Consider the following 20,144-nt stretch of genomic DNA (forward strand, 5'->3'; position numbering starts at 1 on the left):
TACCGACAGTTCCGAACGCTTTTTTGTAAATTCTTTGAAATGATCCCCCGGTGCAGTGGGCCATCCCCTCTGCACCCAACCGATCACAGTTCTTACGACAATGTCTTTGTAAGATGCCCTAGTCACTTTCATAGATGTGACTGGGCCAGAGTCCAAAGAGTCAATTAACAAGACGGGCGTCCCTGGGATCGGGTCTTCGATAGCCTCTGGCAACGGGCATCTACTTAAAGCGTCCGCATGTCCCAAATCCTTGCCCGGTCGGTGAGACAGTTTGTACGAATATGCTACCAGGAAAATAGTCCAACGGGTCAGCCTGGGTGATAATGCAACCGGTGTTGGACGGTCCCCCGCCAAGAGTCCCAATAAAGGTCTGTGGTCTGTGACTATTTCAAATCGCCGCCCAAACAGGTACTCATGGAATTTTTTAACCCCAGAAACTATAGCCAGGGCTTCCCGGTCTAGTTGGCTATAGTTCCTTTCCGCTGCGGACATCGTGCGGGAAAAATATGCGATAGGGGCTTCTGAACCGTTCGGTAACCTGTGGCTGAGGACAGCCCCTACCCCGTAGGGTGATGCATCACAAACTAGTTCTAGTGGCAACGTCCCATTGTACTGAATTAGAAGGCTATCGCTAGATAAGAGATTCTTAACGCCTTCAAATGCCTTAGCCTCAACCCTGTCCCAAGTCCAAACAGATTTTTTCGCTAGCAGTTTATGTAGCGGTTCGGCTACCGTTGCCTTATTTCTTAAAAATACCACATAGAAGTTTACAAGCCCCAAAAATGCTTGTAATTCTGTTTTGTTTTTTGGGGTTGGAGCCTTTCTAATGGCTCGCACTTTGCTCTCAGTTGGGTGGATGCCTTCCTTATCTATCCGGTAACCCAAGAATTCTACAGATTCAACTCCTATCTGGCATTTGTTGAGTTTAACCTTAAGCCCCGCAGACCTGAAAATGCCCAAAACCTTCCGCAATTTGGCCCCTAATTCTGCCAAGTTTTCTGCTGATACCAGTACATCGTTGAAATATGGAACTACTCCCAGTAGACCTTGTAGGAGTCGTTCCATTAGGTTTTGGAATAACCCGGGGGCTACACTAACTCCGAACTGAAGTTGAGTGCATTTAAAAGCGCCCCAATGTGTGACAATCGTCTGCGCTTCGGCCATTTCGCCGTCAACTGGTAATTGTTGGTAGGCTTAATCCAGATCGAGTTTGGCAAAAACCTGTCCCTGTCCTAACGAGTGCAACAGATGTTGCACTACGGGAACGGGGTAAGCACTTTTTTGCAATGCTTTGTTAAGCGTTGCCTTATAGTCAGCGCAAATCCGGACTGATCCGTCCGGTTTGACTGGGGTCACTATTGGTGTCTCCCATTTTGCATGGTCGACGGGGACTAGTATTCCCTGGCTTACTAATTTGTCTAGTTCCCTGTCAATCTTGGGTTTGAGGGCGAACGGGACCCTCCTAGCTTTCAATCTAATGGGAGCCACCTGGGGGTCCAAATTGAATGAAATGGGGGTCCCCACGTACTTGCCCAGGCAGTCTTGGAAAACGTCCTTGAATTCTCTCAACAATTCGTCTTTCAGGTTGACTCCGTTTCTGTGAACCCCGGTTACTTCCATGCCCAAGGCTCTGAACCAGTCCAGACCTAGCAAACTGGGCAGGTTTCCATCTACGATGGTGATCAGCAGGGTTTTCTTGAATTGTCCATATTTCACTCTGACGGACGTGACTCCTCGAACAGGGATTCGGTTCCCCTGGTAGTCTTGCACTCTCAGCTTTTGGGGTTGCAACTGGCGTTTCGCGACGTCTGGCAGGTCCCTTGCGATTGTGTCCCAAGACATAATCGTGATTGATGAGCCGGTATCCACCTCCATTTTACACTGCACTCCTTCGATGTGTGTCTTGGTGAATATTTTCTTCTCTAGCCGTGTTGATGCATGGCCCACTCTCACAGTGGTCTGATTCAACTTCGCGCTTTTTGAACTGACCAATCCCTGGCCACTTCGCGGATCCGGCGCCCTGTTGATTGGCCGGTTTGAATTTTAGGCAGGAAGGTTGAGAGGCTCGGCAGGCCTGAACTATGTGTCCTTTCTTTTCACACCAACAAATTGCGTCTTTGAACCTGCAATTCTGTCGTTGGTGTTGGCCTCCGCAACTCACGCACTCGTCCCGGTCGCCTCTCTCCGGCCTCCCGGTGTGGAAGACCTCTTCCTCTTCTTCACCGTCCGATTCGGCCTGGATTTCTTCACTGTGGACTGGCGTTGCTTTCACCGTGGAATTTGGCGTGTTCGGCTTTTGTAAGGTTTCCGCCGCTTTGGTGGACATCTCGTGTGCCCTGGCCTCATCCAGGGCTATCGCCAGGGTTAGGTTGCTTTTCGACAGCAGCCGCCTCTGTAGTCGGATGTCCCTGACCCCACAGATGAGTTGTTCTAATAAAGAGTCCTCCAAGTCTCTATACTCACAGTGGTTTGCGGCTTTCCTTAATGCGGCCATGTACACGCTTATCGATTCGCCCTCTCGCTGAACTCTTTGCCTCAACTCGAACTGTTGTACAAACTTCGATGGCACCGGCGCGTAGTATGCTCGTAGCGTCTGTAGCGTTTGCCATGGTACCGACTGTACCGGTGTTGGTTCCAACAGCGATTCGGCGGTATCAAAGACTTCTGGCCCACAGTGGCTCAGGAAGTAGGCTCGCTTCCAATTATCCAATACTCCTTGCAGTTCGTTAGCTTCGAGGAAACACTCGAAACGAGCCATGTATGACCCCCATTTCTCCTTGGCTGGGTCGAATGGCGCTGGCGGCATATAGCTAGACATCGCTATGTATCCGCCCTTGATACTGGCTGGGTTTGAAGTTACGTTGCTCCTTCAGCTCTTTTCCTAGTCTCACTGCCTTCAATATCCCACCTTCGTCGCCAATGTTAAGTTCGGGCAATGAAGAGGCAGGAGACGATACAAGTGACAACAGCTCTTTGGTTTATTGTGATCCCAGCAAAAACCAACAGGCAAAACCCCTCTTTAAATAGTATTTTGGCTGAGGCATCAGCCAATCAGCAACGTGCATTTTCCCGCCCAAATTTCCCTCCTGAAATTCAAATACATTACAAAAAGGACCATCAATGGTTAATTAATTCTGAAGACTGAATTCCAAAGATAAATTTGTTTGGAAATTGCCTGGGAATCTCACGGTTTCTTGGGTCCTACCGGATCCGTCTTTTTTTCCTTCTTAAGACAGCAATGCATGGTCCTGCCAAAAATACTCTCTATTCCAACTGCGTTGGGGAAGAGCTTTGTGGTCTTCACAACTGGTCGGAGCAGAGCAGAGCAGGGCAGAGTCCCAGGTCCAAAATGGGAGAGAAGTGGGGATACTGAAGCAACAGTTATGTAATGATGACAACGGAGGGGAAAAAAGAATCCCACCCTTGATGGTTGAGGTGCCACAAAGGAAATATAGGGCAGCAACCGTTTTTGCTTAGGGAAAGGGGGAAAAACACGGGGGAGAAAGAAGATAGAATAAATAAGGGCTGGAAGAAGAAAGACAGGGAAGTTTTTCCTGGCTTCTACCAGAAAAGGCAGCTGACTTCGCCTTGCAAAAATTATTAATCTTTTTACCATCCAGCCTTTTTCTCTCTCAATTATGTTTCTGAGCAGTAGGAATTACTTTCTGTTAAAAAAAATATATACATTGTACTACTGGTACCGTTAGGGAGGTGGGAAACGGGACAGGAAGTAGAAAAACACTCGTGACAGGCTCAGAGTTACTCTTTGCCAAGCAATGAAAAGCAAGTCGCGAGGATGAAGAACCCCCGGCTCAGATCGCTCAAATCCGAACGCTTATATGTGAATATAGGCGCCTCGGAAAACTGAACAGCCCACGAAAGAAAGGAATTTAAAGCAAAAGAAGGAACGGCCGAAAGACAAGGCACCGATTCCAGGGATCTTCCCTGTGATGGATCAGAGATTTATATTTCCAGAGCAAGGGAAGAGTTTGAAAAGCATCCCCTTCCAAGGGGCCGGAGGAGAATTTTTATTTTTCTTATTGGCAGCCGCTGCAAACCCAGAGCTCCCGCTCACAGATGGCCGCAGAGGCAGGCGCGAAGTCCGCGGCGCGCTGCGCAACGCTCCCCCCCTCCCCGGGCCGCCCGCCGAGAGCTGCACCCCGGACCCGGCTCGGATCGCCCCAGGGCGCAGGGCGGATGGAAAGCGCGACCTCTCCTCCGGCTCCCCGCGGCCTCGCCCGCTCCTCCCTCCCTTCCCGTCGGGAGAAACTTTGGCGCCGCGCGGCGGGTCCCCCAGCCCCGAGGGCTCCTCCGCCGCCCCGCTGGAAGAGAGTGCGGGGACCCGAGTTCTCCTGCAGCCCGATCCCCACGGCGGGGCGCGCGCGCGATGCTCACCTTCTCCGGACGGCGCGGTCCCTCCCAAAGCCGGGCAAAGTCGGCGAGGCTCGGTTGCGGCGGGAGGCGCGCCCCGCTCTGATCTGCTCGGGAGCTCCTGGCTTCGCGGTTGCAACCCCGTTTCTCCGCCGCTCTCGGAATCGCGGGGATGGCAGGGGAGGAATAAAAGCCCCGCACAAACACACACACAGACACGCGCGCTCGCTCGCCCGCACGCTCACACACAAGTCGGCGCTTAACTCTTCCTCCTCCGGCCGCAGCGCACTCGGGACAAGCGGTTGCTTTGCAAAGTCGGAGGGCCCAGGAGAACTGCCTGCTCCGTTTTTAACGAACCCAAAGGCCAACTGCGGGCGCTCTCCGGAAAGTTGGGACTTTCTCGAAGGCTTCCAGGTTTCATTCACGGTGCAACTTCAGTCGCTGTTATATTTTTAGCGGGAAATGGTGGAGATACTGAGTCCCCATAAGCAACCGTAACACCCAATGCAAGAGGAGTCAATCAATACAGGTGGGTTTAAGACCATCTATGGCAGGGGTCTCCAACCTTGCCAACTTTAAGCCTTGGCGGATTTTCAACTCCCAGCTTTGCTGGCTGGGGGAATTCTGGGAGTTGAAGTCCACCAGGCTTAAAGTTGCCAACGTTGGAGACCCCTGATCACTGGTATTGGTTAGGAGACTTGAGTTCACACAAGACGCTAAGCCACATTAGTGGCGCATCGTTTGCTTTATTTAGCCAGTTGTCTGAACCTGGAGTTACAATTTCTTAAACCCATGATAAGAATAGAATAGAATAGAATAGAATAGATTTTTTTATTAGCCACGTGTGATTGGACACACAAGGAATTTGTCTCGGTGCATAGGCTCTCAGTGTACCTAAAAGAAAAGATACGTTTGTCAAAGAATTCTAAGATACGGTTTAGTAGTGTAATGCCGACCCAGCCCTGGATGGTTTATTCATAGGTTAATCATGGCTGAGCAGATATGTATCAGGATAATTAAACGCATTTTAATATAAAGTCAAAATACTTTGTCAATGGATAGCATGTGTACATTTTACAGGATGTTTGGCCTGGCTTGGGCCTTTGAGGTTGTTTCTCAGTTCTATGCCAATTTCCCCAGAGAAAGAATTTTAGATTTTTCATATTTAGCATACAGTGTCAGTGTTTGACTTGGGTCAACAATCTCATCATCTCTGGACATCTTAGTCTACAGTCCTGATCATTTTCTCCTCCTAGGGGATTTGGGATACAAACACAATAGCTGTTGGCTCAGGATTGTGGCTACAATAGCCCCACACACCTGGAGAAGGCCAGGAAGGAAATAGATTGAAGCTATATCTGTATCACTGCACAAAGTTGTCATATTGGGAAGAGTTAATCGGTTTAAAAGAAACCAGGCCACCAAAGAACATGATGGCTAGACATCATCAAAGCTCACACCACGCAGAGCATAAAAAACCCTCAAAGCAGCAGTGTAGGATTGGAAGATGTGGAGCTGCTTGGCCTATAGAATGAATGGATATCATCATCATCATGTCTGTATAGTTTCACACTCCCAAAATGTGAATTATTTCACAGCACTGCGTAATTTCTACATGTCACATCAAATGTTTTTTTCTCTACCTAAAATTCATCTCCATATGTGTATGTGTCCCTATAAGTGTGTATTCACAGAGAAGGAATCTGCATTCTACACAAAGGAAGAGGCAGGTCTGATATACAGCAGCTTATTTTGTTCGCTTCCAGAATTGTTGAGGGTTAATATTTGTCTTTTGCTCATAATGCTGGATATAATTTTAAAGCCATAATATTCAGCTATGAGTAATTCATTCACTCTGCCAGATGCTTCTAACCTGATTTTTAAGCTGCAAAACCTCTTAGCTACAACATCTTGCTCAATTTTGAGGCTTTACAATTTGTCTCCCTCCCTCATCTTCCCCCAAGTTATTGTATCTTATACTAAGATTACAAAAAATAAACAAAATGCAAAAAATATGAGAAGTAGACAATGAAATACTAAAGTCAATCAGTAAGCTGCAAAAACAAACCTAAGCAAAGTTCCTGAGAAATTTTATCCTATGAATGCCCTGAAAATATGTTAGATCTTCCAGACAGCGGTCACCAACTGGTGGTCCATGAGAAAATTTTGGTGCTCCGCAGAAAAATTATTTGCATTTTTTTATATTAGACTAAATGCTATTTATCTTTTTAAAAATTCATATTAGTGGGCCGCGGGGTTCACAATTATGAATTTAGTGGTCCCTGAGGTCTGAAAGGTTGGTGACCCGTTCCAGACTGTAGTACTGGAATATCTAACTTGTTTTCTATATCTCATTAGTACAATCATTATGATTTGGGTGGTGCAGTTTTTGCAACACTCCTGGTGCAATCAATACATGGCCAGAACTATAGGGATCTAGTTTATTTTAAATTTTATAATTTTAGACATGGCCAGAGGTCTTCAGCAGCAAATGCAGGGTAGTGGTGGACCTGTTATTTAGCTTTTAATTCTTTTTCTTGAGGACTAGTAGTCTCGTATGAAGTAGAATGGCAAGAATTTTCACACGCTATACAAAAAAATCAGCCAGCACTTCAGTTAGGTTCTATATTTGGAATAGGGGAGTGGCCCGTCTTGTCTTTCCTCTTAGCCAGCCAACTTTCTTGGGACACTTCTGATGGATAGCTAAGGATGAGGGCTTAGCTCACTGACCTTTCCAATGACATCACAAAAATTGCCATTTTTCCTAATGTTCTGCCTCTTTATACATGTCAGTGTGCCATATATAGTTGGTTGGGACAACCTGTCACAAAGCATATGTTTCTGTCTTTCCTGATCCTGCCTAGCCATCATCTCCACATAGGAAGACAAATGATCAAATATTAAAAAACCCATTACTTTCTAACTTTGCAGCTCCCCAACGGCGGACTGGCTCCATCTGCCACAATTTGACCTATTGACAGAGATGAGCAACAGCCCAGGAACTAAATCACACCGAAGATGCACAATGAATTCAAAGCTATCACTGACCACCGTACCTTAATTTTAGCTAATGAAGCCATTCTGAAAAGGACGTATTCTGTATTAGTTGCATCAGGTGAAGAAAATTTGAAGCTTGACTACAAAAGAGAACACAAAAAAACACAACACCCACATCTGCAAAATACTTTATTTCTAGGCTCTTTCCTTGGTTTAATTTTTGAACAGACACATGAAACGTAACGGGAGTTTACAAACAAAGCCCCAACAGTGAACACAAATAATGCTCTTTCAACAGTGCCCAAATAAAGCTAGTTTACTCGGACAGTGTGCAAAGTTCAAGCACCTGCTCAAATAATATGTAATAAAAAATCAGTCCTCTGCAGGTTTCTGGAAGGAAAAAGACAACCTTCCAATTACAATCTTGAAAACATTCTATACTTAATCCTTAATTTATCCCTTTCACTGCTATCATAATCCCCTAGTCCTTTTAATATGTGCATTGCTTGTGCCTGAAAGGTAATTTTTAAAAAAGGTTATACAGCAGCCTATTTTGGTACCAATGAAATGTGGACGGCTGACGTTATCTGGAATAAACGTTTTTTTAAAAAAATTCAATAGCATTATCAAGTCGAGCTCCACTTTTGAAATTTACAATCCAGGCAGATCTCCTTGTCGCTTTGGAAAAGAGATTAGCTCGCCACTGTCTGTCTTCTTTTTTTTTTTTACCCCCAACTTCCCCCAGACAGCTCTGCTCAAGCCCTCAAAACTGGAGCGTTTAAAATCAAAACAACTTTTAAAAGGTGAAATCAGGGTGGGGAAGCCAATTCTAATTGTACCTTCTGCAAATGGTACAAAAATAGTGGCTGAAAGATTCAAGACTGTAAAAGAGTTCACACTGATTGAATTCGGGGATCCCACCATGGGGACTCAGGAGCGGGGACTTACTCCCGATTACTTGATTACTTGTCAGCAACATTAAATCTTGACCTTCCTATTGGGCCCTGGGGGGGAGGGACTGGAAGTTTATGAATAGCAGTAGCGTTGTAGAGTCTACAATCTCATAGAGCTGGAGAGCGGGAAGAGGAGGCCCGGGCAGGCCTGATTTCTATAGCAGGTGCAAAATAGGAGGTGCCGGTTACCTAAATCCCTCAGTCTCGATGGCAACTGAATCTGTAATTGAAGAGGAGGGACTTGGTGGAGAGCCGCTGCCATTCACTTCTCAGGAAGCAAAGGGGAGAAGGGGTGGGAACAGTCATTCAAGGGTTCTGGTGGGGAGGGTCCCCAGAGGGGGGGGGATCCTGTTTTGCAAAGGCAAGAAAGCACTTACCTCAGGCTTCCACTTCACAATCTGCAGAATGCTCTCCTTTTAAACCACTTCCAGCTGAGAGCCTTTTGCTAGCCCTCCCCTCCTCTCTTGGCAGAGATCCCAAACTGGCTTGAAATCCTGAGGAATTGAAAGCAGCCTTTCCGACCAACCTGGCTTTATTAAAAAGTCGAAGTTTTCAGCAGCTCCAGCTCATCAGATGCCACCTAGAGACTAACATAGCATTTCTCCTGTGATGCTTAAGTGAGCTCTGGTTTTGGTGAGATCTTAGGCATTTCAAAATAATGTACTAAATCAGTTATGAATGAAAACCCAAGCAAGGGACCCTGCCACACAGATGCTAAATGTGGAGTGCTTGAGCCCGACTGTCAAGAAAGTGAGAAAGTGAAATAAAAATAAAATGCTCCAGTCAATTGGTTACTAAGCATCACAAATTGATCTCCAACAAGCTCAGCCTCTTTCTGATTATTTGAAGGCAGATGGTTACAGTCCCCACAGCCTGGGCCAAAGTGGCCTCTGGTTCAGTATATAAATCTTAACACCAGCCTCCAGAAAGGCAGGTTTGGGTGAAGCTGTTCAGAATGTCCCCCTAATTCCACTTCCGTGACTCTTTGAGGGCAGGCCGATCAATTGTATTTTTTAATTGCACCTGGGCTATGGAGGGCCAGAGGAGAAATGCTCCTAATCTTCAGCATTTGTCACTGTCACAGGCTGGCATTGCCAGCTAGCCTGGCACTTACCTGAGATTCACCATATGGGCACTGAAGCAGCTTACAAATGACACGGCAGATAAGGTTACAACAACCATGTGAAAATGTGCTATAGCATCCAGTAATGACCTCTGCAAAAAATCTACCCAAGCTATATTTTCCAGCTGGATGGGCAAGGAATTCGTAGCCAGGCCTCTGCAGCAAAACCCTGAGTGTTTCTCCATTTGCATATCTGAGGACTGTCATATAGTTAAGTTCTCTAAATTTAAAAGTCACCCGCCCTTGCCTTGTTCTCAATTTCTTGCCTGTGCTCTCCACGGACTAGATGTGAACAGAAAAAAAATTGTACAGAAATGTACTGAATAGCTCTCTGGAGACCTGCAACAGAGAGCATCTTACATCCCCTCAGCCTCACATATCAAACCAAGAATCCTTTTAATTCTGCATCCGGCTATGGCTAAATAATTGTTTTTAAGAAATACACAACTGGAACAAGAAAGCAAAACCTTCTTATGCGATATAATACTCCACTATCTGGTGTTCAGAAATATGCAGTTATGAGCACAAAGAAACTACTTTATTTAAAATGAGTAACAGCTGGTGCTTAAAACTACCTTTCTTTACATTTAACCATTCTGAAAGTGTCATCCTACATCTTACATCCTACATCTGCTACATTGGACCAGATCTCTCCAACGACAAAATGCTACCTAAAAGCCCAGGAAAAGACAAGAACAGACTCGTGAAACAGACTTTTTTAGCTGAGCTCCAGCAAATGACTCCTAATTCCCACTGCTGGGGAGTTAAAAGCTATTCTTTTGAGCAATAGCTAAAATTCTGGGCTCATATTCAAAACAACAAACCAAATCCTGCTCACCTGGTTTGGGAAGGAGGAAGTTGTGAGCAAAGTACTGTCTTCTCCACATAGCAATACAGTGAATTGATTAAAAAAAAGAATACTTGTAGTTCAGTGTTGAACTGTGAGGTCTCTTGGTGCCATCATTGCTTGGTTGTTTTCTTGCAAACCTTTCATTACCAAACTAGGTAACGTCATCAGTGCACCGATGACCTTGCCTTAGTTTGGTAGTGGAATGTCTACAAGAAAACAACCCAGCTCAGAGAGGACCGAGAACCTCACAGTTCTGCCCTGAGCTATAAATATTCTCAAAGACCTCATACACAGTGAATTGGCAAAAGAATCAAGAAAAAGTGTGTGTGTGGTTGTTGTTGTTTTTTAAAAACTTTCTTAACTAGAGAGCTGGAAGGGGCTGGTTGTCAAGGAAAGACAGGATCACCTTTCTCCAGCCAGTAAAATTAGTCTCTATATCTTTCTAAAATGCTGGGTTCTTTTCTGTGTACAGATCAATGCTGGCAGAGAGCAAAACTCAGCTCAAACACTGGGAATCCAGCAGAGACAGAGAACTGAAGCGACAGAAATCTAGTAAACCCACAACCATCAATGGCTTGTTGAATTCCTCATTTGGCTGCCCTTGAAGCCATATCTCTCCACAGCTTGCTTAGCACAGGCATTATGTTTCAGGGTCAGAGGTCATCATAGCCAAGCTACCAGCAAAAGCAGTCGGAGATGAAAGGCTGGCTTATAGAATAGTTTTGAAGTGCAGTTGGTGAGTTGGTGAGCCACCAGCTTCTTGGAGATCACTCATCTGTAGGGCAAGAAAATCCCACCCACTAAGTGCTGAATAAATATTATAAATAAAACACAGCCACCTCTATTTAGATGCTCTGATTCAGGCAGCAACAGAGGAAACAGGCAGCATGTTTCCTTGCTTGAAGGCCCAGCTTTCTTCTCAAGAAGCTTCCAACATGGAGCCCTCACCAGGAAATTAAAACAAGAATACTGACTTCGTTGGGAGGTAGACAAGCAGCAGCCAACTGGGAGATTCAAGTTCTTTGCTCCTTGCAGTACCACAAAGAGCCTTTAGGTGCAGGCCCCAACTCTGGACAAATAGTTCTCGTAATTCTCTTCACAGCGTTTTATGCAGTGGCAGAAATAGTTCACATCGGCAATGGCTTCCAGAAGGTCTGTTTGGACTAGACAGATGTCATAGAGCTCCGAAGTAGGAATTGTCTGGGGAGAGTCACCTCCTTGCCCTAAGAATACCTGTTGGGCCAAGATAATGTTAAATATAAGGAAAATGGTCATTTAAAAGAATAAGAACGATCATGTATTATTTATTTTGTAGGAGAAAATGGAGTTGGAATTGTTTCTAAAAAGATACTGTATTTTTTGGAGTAGAAGACGCTCCGGAGTAGAAGATGCATCTTAGTTTTTGGGGAGGAAAATAGGGAAAAAAAAATTCTGCCTCTGCCTACCAGGTATTCACCTGGCTAGTGTCCTTAGCCTGGTCACATTCGTTCCCTGGTTGTGAACGTGCACGAATGCCAGCTGAACCCACAAGCAGAGGGGAGTACAAAAATAACAACAGAGCTTAGGCTAGCAAGGAAGGAGTTGGTGAACTTGTTAAAATTCCTTGAACAAAGGTGGAGAGGGGGCCTTTAGAAGAATTGAGTAGGATGCTGTGTCAAAAAGGGGAGGGGGAAATGAACTTGTGTAAGGGGTTAACAGCTGATGAATGTTTTGTTCCGTGCCCACTTTCTGTGCACCCATGTTTGGAAAATGCGTGAATAAATTTATTTGCTGCTTTCAAGGTATTGTCTCGGGTAGTTCCATATGCAAATGTACACTGTTTATAACAATAAGAAGATCGGAAACCTTTAACACACAATGCAGAGGAGCCCAGGCAGACAAAGCAAAAAAGCAAACCCATTATCCAGGGTTGAAATTCACTTACCTTTCCCTACTGGCTCGCAAATGTGAGCGTGCGCGCCTCCTCCATGCATGCGCAGAGCCTTCTGCGCATGCACAAAGGGTAAAAAATGGGATATGGTGACGTCCGGGTGGGTGGGCGGAGCCTCCCACTGCCAGCACAATCTGGATATATCCGGCTGAATTTCACCACTGCCACCATCCCTTTTTCAATACTGTTTGATTTTTCGAAAGAGATATTAAATCTTAAGCCCACTTTGGAGGCCTTCCTCTGGAGAACTTGTCAGCTGAAATATTCCTAAGTAAATTAGAGCATTTGCTTTTCAGAGGGCTTATACCCCACAACCTCCTTTTCAGCCACTAGCCACAGTGACTAACCTCTCAGGCTATAGAAGTAGGAGATGTCATGATTGCCGCGTTGGCGCAATGGTTAGAGTGCAGTACTGCAGGCTACTTCTGCTGACTGCCAGCTGACTGCAGTTTGGCAGTTCAGATCTCACCAGGCTTAAAGGTTGACTCATCCTTCCAAGGTGGGTAAAATGAGGACCCAGACTGTTTGGGGCACTAGGCTGACTCCGTAAACTACTTAGAGAGGGCTGTAAAGCACTGTGAAGCGGTATATAAGTCTAAGTGCTATTACTATTGCTATTACAGGTAGTTCTCGACTTAACATCCACAATTGGGACCGCAATTTTTGTGCTAAGGTGGCTGTTAAGTAAGTCGCACCCAATTTTATGGCTTTTTTTTACCCCGGTTATTAAGCAAATCACTGCCATTGTAAAGTGAATCATCTAGTCGTTAAGCAAAGCTGGCTTTCCTCATTGACTTTGCTTGTCAGAAGATGATTGGGAAAGTCACCAATGGCAATGACATGAACTGTTGTGAATGTATGCTGGTTGCCAAGCGCCTGATGTTTGATTACATGACCATGATGATGCTACAACAGTTGTGAGGGTGAGGACTGGTTGTAAGTCATTTCAGTGCCGCTGTAACTTGGGACTGACATTAAACAAACTATTTTAAGTTGAGGACTACTTGTATTGTCAGAGTATATTCATCAACTGGAATAGGACATGGTAACAAGATCAGCCAATGTATAGGCATAGCAACTAAGTCAGCCAATGAGGGCTCTTTGGGAGGGCTCTTTGGGAGCTGAGACAGACTGGAGCCAGGGTGTGTCTTAGTCTGCAGTTTCTGAGTCTCTGCAGAGAAACTGAAACTAGTCTGCTCTGCTGAAATGAAACTAACTGTTCTCTCCTGCTGTGTGTTTCGCTTGTAACTGCTACTATGTTGAAGAAGAATCTATATTGGTATTGTACATTTATCTTCACGTGTTATATGTATATAAAGAAATAATGAATCCTGCTGAATCAGTTTACCTATGTGTGCTTTCTGGATTTAATTTCTTCAACAAACTCTCCACAAATGCTCCAAGGGAGATGAGGAATGTGGTAGGGGCATCACAAAAAAGATAGGATTGACATTTTTTCAGCTTGGTTTTTGTAGTGGTGGGGGTCACTTTTTCATGTACAGTATCTAAGGAGTATGAATAATTATACTCCCAATTCTCAATGGGACGGGGTCTCTGAGAGTTGCAAAAAGGAGGACTTGCATGGATCAATATCTAACTGTTCTCAACAGCAAATTGACAAGGGGATGGGGTTCCCAAACACCATTCCTTTCAGTGTGCGTGATGTTAGAAAGGGAAGGATTCTGGTGGACATCATGAATGGTTTAAATTCTATGAGCCCAGATGAATTCTAGAGAGGGATTGTCTAGGGCAATGCCAAGCAATGCCAAGCAATAGAAGATTTGGAAACCTTGAGATAACCTCTTTTCCATCATTACTCCAGTTAGAAAATCCCATTGCAAAGGTGGAAGAAGAGGTACTTTAGGGAAAACTGATCCAAAATCTTATGCCCTGGTCCTGTCCCAACATGTACATGACTTCAAGGATCATTTAAAGAACTATATTCTTTTCTCCTTACACTTCCAGGTGGAGAAATACCCTCCAACTGCCTTATAGGGAGGACTCAGCATAGATAAATCACACCTGGCAAAATTTTTCCTTTTTGCAGCATCAAAAGACGTGACATCTCCGCCCCTGCCCTGAACCTACAAACAGCAGATTCTCAAAGCCAGCTTTGAAACTCACTCACAGGCTGAATGACAGCTAGAGAAGAACACTTTTGGAGCATGCTCAGATCTACCCACTAAGAGGGAAGAGCTGAGCTTGGGACTTAAAAGGGAAAAGGCAAAGTCTTTTCAAAGGGATCCAGGCTGGCTCAGAGCTAGCAAAATCTTCCTGGCCTCTGAAACCGTAAGATCTGACCTGGAATCAGCGGGAGGACGAAGGAGGGCATGGAACCCCAGGGGTCCTCTCTGCCACCTCGCTTTCTAAATATAATTGGACCTGAAACTGTCTGGGTGGGGGAGAAAAAATGAATAACATCCCCTTCTCTCTCCATCTCCCTTTCTTCAAAGTCCATTCTGTAGGCTGTGGCAGGATAAAATGTTCCAGACAGGCTCTTTTTTTTGTTTGTTTGTTTACATTTATATCCCGCCCTTCTCCGAAGACTCAGGGCGGCTTACAGTGTGTAAGGCAATAGTCTCATTCTATTTGTATATTTACAAAGTCAACTTATTGCCCCCCCCAACAATCTGGGACCTCATTTTACCTACCTTATAAAGGATGGAAGGCTAAGTCAACCTTGGGCCTGGTGGGACTAGAACCTGCAGTAATTGCAAGCAGCTGTTTTAATAACAGGCTTCTTATAGCCTGAGCCACACCGTGGCCCATCTTTGCCTCCTCCACCAAGACCTGAGTACAGGCAGTCCTCGACTTACGACCACAACTGAGTCCAGAATTTATCTTGCTCAGTGAGAAATTTGTTCAATGAGCTGCGCCCCATTTTACAGCTTTCCTTGTCATGTGTATTAAGGGAATCACTGCAGCCGTTGAATTAGAACACGGTCGGTTAAGTGAATCTGGCTCCCCTTTTGACTTGGCCTGTCAGAAAGTCGCAAAAGACATTGCAACCGTCATAAATATGAACCAGCTGTCAAGCATCCGAATGTTTTTATTTTAATTTTTTTAATTTTTTTTTACATTTATATCCCGCCCTTCTCTGAAGACTTAGGGCGGCTTACATTGTGTAAGGCAATAGTCTCATTCTATTTGTATATTTATATACAAAGTCAACTTATTGCCCCCCCCAACAATCTGGGTCCTCATTTTACCTACCTTATAAAGGGTGGAAGGCTGAATCAACCTTGGGCCTGGTGGGACTTGAACTTGCAGTAATTGCAAGCAGCTGTGTTTTAATAACAGGCTTCTTACAGCCTGAGCCACACCGCGGCCCTGAATGTACACGTGAATGTAACTCACGTGACCAGGGGGATGCTGCGAAGGGCATAACTGTGAAAAATAGATATAAGTCACTTTTTCCAGTGCTGTTGTAACTTTGAACAGTCACTAAATGAACTATTGTTAAGGACTACCTGCAGGGGTGAAATCTGAACCGATTTACTACCGGTTCGCTGGCTGCGCATGCACGCTACTTGGTGCGCACGCACACGTAGTACACGCCAAAAGGAGGCAGGGGGTAAGCAGAACAGCGCGCGGGGTGTGTGTGATCAGCTGTGGCGCGCGATCTTTTTTTTTTTACTTTTAAAAGCATTTTTTACAACCTATTCAGCTGAATAGGTTGTAAAAAGAAATGCTTTTAAAAGTAAAAAAAAAAAAAAAGGCTCTGACGATCGCGTGGCTCAGCTGTGATTGTCAGAGCCTCTTTTTTTTAATCTTTTAAAAGCAGTTTAAAAAAAGAAGCGGCAAGCGGGGAAAAGGGCGACCGGGCATTGGGTGGACATGGGCCAGGGAGGGGGAGGGATTTTTGCTACCGGTTCTCCGAATCACCCATTGCCATCGCTACCAGATCAGCCGATCTGGTCCGAACTGGGAGCATTTCACCCCTGACTACCAGCATTTACCAATCAGCTTGAATTTCTGCTGTCGAGCAATGAAACACTCCCAGCCTCCACTAGTAATTTTCCCTTAGATTGTGAGTGGCACCAAGCTTCAAGGAACCAATGTGGTGGCTTGAATCCAACAAGAACCAATTAACCTTGCCTGCCCAGCTTTTCCTCCATCCCCTAATTCAGGCAGCTCGCACTCTCTCCCAGCTGCCTCCTTTCCTAAGAAAACGCTTTCAGGCCGATAAAAAGAGCAGCTACGATGACGGCCTTTCTCTTTGGCTCTCTCAATTTCCCGGGTCTGGCATGAAAGCTGCCCTTTAAGCACTCAGGACTGCAAAGGAGATTTGGGCTGTTAAGAAGCAGGTTGCTGGGCTCGGGGAAGTGGTGGTGGTGGTGGTGGTGGTGGGGAGGACAGAAGGAGCATGCCGCAAGGACAGGCATCGAACACCTGCTGTTCCATGCCAGCCAACACTCTCCTGCAGTTATGACAGGTGGCTCACATATCAGTTTCTGCCACCTTTGGGACAGGTTAGAACAGGGGTCAGCAAGCCGCGGCTCCAGAGCCGCATGTGGCTCTTTCATCCCTCTGCTGTAGCTCCCTGTTGCTGGTCGGCTCCACAATTGATAGGGCTTTCGGTTAGACAGGCAGAGGAAAAAGGACGTCATGCTAGGAGGAAACTCGATGTCGTGTCCCACTCCTCCGCTGACGGCCGGGTCAGGGAAAACTGAATCAGGTGTGCCTCTGCAGCCCTGCCAAAGTCCTAGCAAAGTCCTCAGGGCAGGCAGGAGACCAGAAAGTGACTTCAGCAAGATATGTTTAGACTTTGCCTGACTCAGAGAATGCCAGAAAGCAGATCCTTTATATAGGCCATGGGGTGTGGCTCCATGACTCAGCACTTATCCAGGCCTGCCCCTCCCTTCCTTCTGTTGCCTCCATCTATCAAGTCTTTTGATGCGAGGGTCACTCCAGTCTGCAGCTGTTGGCAATTGACCTCCCTCAGGCTCACATGCTGTGGAGGAGGGGGAGGGGTCTAGTTGCTCCGTTTGCCTGGGCATGGAGCCAGAGCTGGGGGCTGGAGGTACTTCCTCCTCTTCAGCCTGTCTGGGCATGGAGCCAGGGCTGGGGCCAGGAGGCATACTAGGACATTCCTCCGTGTTTGGAAGCAGATAAGAAGGCCTTGGCTGTGGTGAGATCGGACGAGACACAACACTCTACGGTGGGGGAACTGGACTTCTGGTCAGCTCCAGAATTGAACGGGGGCTTCTGGTTAGGACTTTTGTGGCTCTTTGAGTGTTTAAGGTTGTCGACCCCTGGGTTAGAAGAAGGGGAAATAGGCAATCCTTGCCAGCGAGGCAGAAGTACTCCCAAGGTAGCCGAGGCGGTGGGCTTTTCTGCTTAAGGACAGAATAAAGCAGAGGAATCACAATAGCGAGACTCCACTTAGTGCAGAAAGCCTCCTGGGTACTGTCTCTGAAAGGGCAGCTTATTTCCCAGGATTGACAAACGCAATTATAATTATAATTAAGAACTGCGAATGACCCACAAAAGAATCTTCTATTTAAAAAAAGAGAGAGAGAGAGAGATTGGAGCAATGCTTCTCCCTAACAATACCTGAGGATGGACAATGGTGTCGGAATCGGTCAGTCGGATGTTGTCATCTATACAGATATGTTGGACTCTGGGGTCCTGAGGATCTACCCAAATGGGCTTTCCACCTTGGCTGGAATAATTATTCTTAGCCCACCTGCAGCAAAGAAAGAAATAATCTGTAGCGATCAGCACAGACAGACATGCGTTCATTTTGCTCCTTGTACTTCAAGAGGAAAAAAAGAAAAAAAGAATGGAAACAAAAAAGGAAGGGAAGAAATAAATGCACACAGGGCCGTAACGGGTGGCCCCTTTTTAATTCTTCAATTTATTCTGTTTCTAAGATTCAGGGTTTCAGAGGATTTTGAATATCATTTATTTATAACTTTACCAACCAACCAACAAGGAAAATGATGCCCGGTAAAATGATGGGACAGAAAGTGAACAGGAAGGAAAAATGAAATGTTGTGCTGAGCACCTATGGTCTAAATTTCGGCCACTGGAACTGTCCCTGTCCCTGTTTCTCAATCCTTTTGCCACAATGTACGTAAGTTCCCAACTTTCCATGTAAAATCATAAGGGCAAAGGAACTAGACTTTGGTTTTCAGAAACAAACAAAACTATCCGGATATGGTATGACTGAAAACAACAACAACAACAACAACTCTGTATTTAGGAGAATAAGCCAAATATATGAAATATATGTAACATTTCCTCTCTGGGCAACTAATCAGAGTTGTTTGTGCCCTGCTAACGAGTACCCAAGAAGAGAGACTCATGCCTGCAAAGGGAGAGAGAGAGAGTGAGAGAGAGAGAGAGAGAGAGAGAGAGAGAGAAAGAAAGAAAGAAAGAAAGAAAGAAAGAAAAAAGGAGAAAGAAAGGAAGGAAGGAAGGAAGGAAGGAAGGAAGGAAGGAAGGAAGGAGAAAGGGAGGGGGGAAGGGAGGGGAGGGAGGGAAGGGAGGGAGAGAGAGAGAGAGAGAAAGAAAGAAAGAAAGAAAGAAAGAAAGAAAGAAAGAGGAGGAGGAGGAAGAGGAGGAGGAGGAGGAGGAGGAGGAAGAGGAGGAGGAGGAGGAAGGAAGGGGGAGAGAGAGAGAAAGAAAGAAAGAAAGAAAGAAAGAAAGAAAAAAGAAAGAAAGAGGAGGAGGAGGAAGGAAGGAAGGAAGGGGGAAGGGAGGGAGGGAGAGAGAGAGAGAGAAAAAGAGAGAGAGAAAGAAAGAAAGAAAGAAAGAAAGAAAGAAAGAAAGAAAGAAAGAAAGAAAGAAAAAGGAAGAGCTCTACCTTGGAGGTCTAGCCGTTCCGAGGCTGATCGGACACTAGTGAGGTCTTTTACTAAGACCTACCTAGTGGCAATGAGGGAGGCGAAACTTTCTTACGTTTCCACCCTCATTGCATCAGCAGATAACCGCCCGGCCGCCTTGTTTCGGGTGACCCGTTCCCTCCTTTATCAGGAGGGACGGGATGACCCTTTACAAGGACATGCTGAGGAGTTTAATGGTTATCTATACGATAAAATCGTTCAGCTTCGGGATAGTTTGGACCAAAATTGCGATGATCCAACCGAGATGACGGAGACGCGTCTTGTTGAGGTTGTTTGGAATGAGTTTGATTCTGTGGCTCTCGAGGACGTGGACAGGTTGCTGGGGAGGTTGCATGCAACTACATGTTTACTGGACCCGTGTCCCTCCTGGTTAGTGCTGGCTACTCAGGAAGTGACACGAGGCTGGCTCCGGGGGATTATAAATGCTTCTTTGGTTGAAGGGGTTTTCTCCGCCGCCCTGAAAGAGGCGGTGGTGAGACCCCTCCTCAAGAAGCCTTCCCTGGACCCAGCTATTTTGGGGAATTATCATCCAGTCTCCAACCTTCGCTTTGTGGCGAAGGTTGTAGAGAGTGTAGTTGCATGGCAGCTTCCTGGATGAAGCTGTCTATCTAGACCCGTTCCAGTCCGGCTTCCGACCCGGTTATAGTACGGAGACGGCTTTGGTCGCGTTGGTGGATGACCTTTGGAGGGCCAGGGATAGGGGTTGCTCCTCTGCCTTGGTCCTATTAGATCTCTCAGCGGCTTTTGATACCATCGGCCATGGTATCCTGCTGCGCCGGTTGGAGGGATTGGGAGTGGGAGGCACCGTTTATTGGTGGTTCTCCTCCTATCTCTCTGACCGGTCGCAGACGGTATTGACAGGGGGGCAGAGGTCGTCCACGAGGCGCCTTACTTGTGGGGTGCCTCAGGGGTCGATCCTCTCGCCTCTCCTGTTCAACATCTACATGAAACCGCTGGGGGAGGTCATCAGTGGTTTCGGGGTGAGTTACCATCTGTACGCTGACGATACTCAGCTGTACTTTTCCACCCCGGACCACCCCAACGAAGCTGTCGAAGTGCTGTCCCGGTG

General features: G+C 46.1%; 2 protein-coding genes across 6 annotated transcripts in view; both read right to left on the reverse strand.

Moving 5' to 3' along the window:
- The window catches only part of KLHDC8B (kelch domain containing 8B), a 100,171-nt gene extending 95,277 nt beyond the window's left edge, over window positions 1–4,894 (reverse strand). For both annotated transcript variants that reach the window (XM_058173277.1, XM_058173278.1), the window contains exon 1: window positions 4,396–4,894. The gene's annotated coding sequence lies outside the window, so the exon portion shown is untranslated. The remainder of the gene's footprint in view (window positions 1–4,395) is intronic.
- Window positions 4,895–7,544: 2,650 nt separating this feature from the next.
- The window catches only part of LOC131193099 (uncharacterized), a 49,569-nt gene continuing 36,969 nt past the window's right edge, over window positions 7,545–20,144 (reverse strand). For all 4 annotated transcript variants that reach the window (XM_058172903.1, XM_058172900.1, XM_058172902.1 and 1 more), the window contains exons 5-6: window positions 17,781–17,913; window positions 7,545–11,527 (exon numbers count right to left, since the gene is read on the reverse strand). In XM_058172903.1, coding sequence (XP_058028886.1) covers window positions 11,345–11,527; window positions 17,781–17,913 — 316 coding nt within the window. In that variant the 3' untranslated portion in view covers window positions 7,545–11,344. The remainder of the gene's footprint in view (window positions 11,528–17,780; window positions 17,914–20,144) is intronic.

Source organism: Ahaetulla prasina, chromosome 2 (assembly GCF_028640845.1).
Source record: "Ahaetulla prasina isolate Xishuangbanna chromosome 2, ASM2864084v1, whole genome shotgun sequence".
In the NCBI taxonomy this organism is placed as follows: Eukaryota; Metazoa; Chordata; class Lepidosauria; order Squamata; family Colubridae; genus Ahaetulla; species Ahaetulla prasina.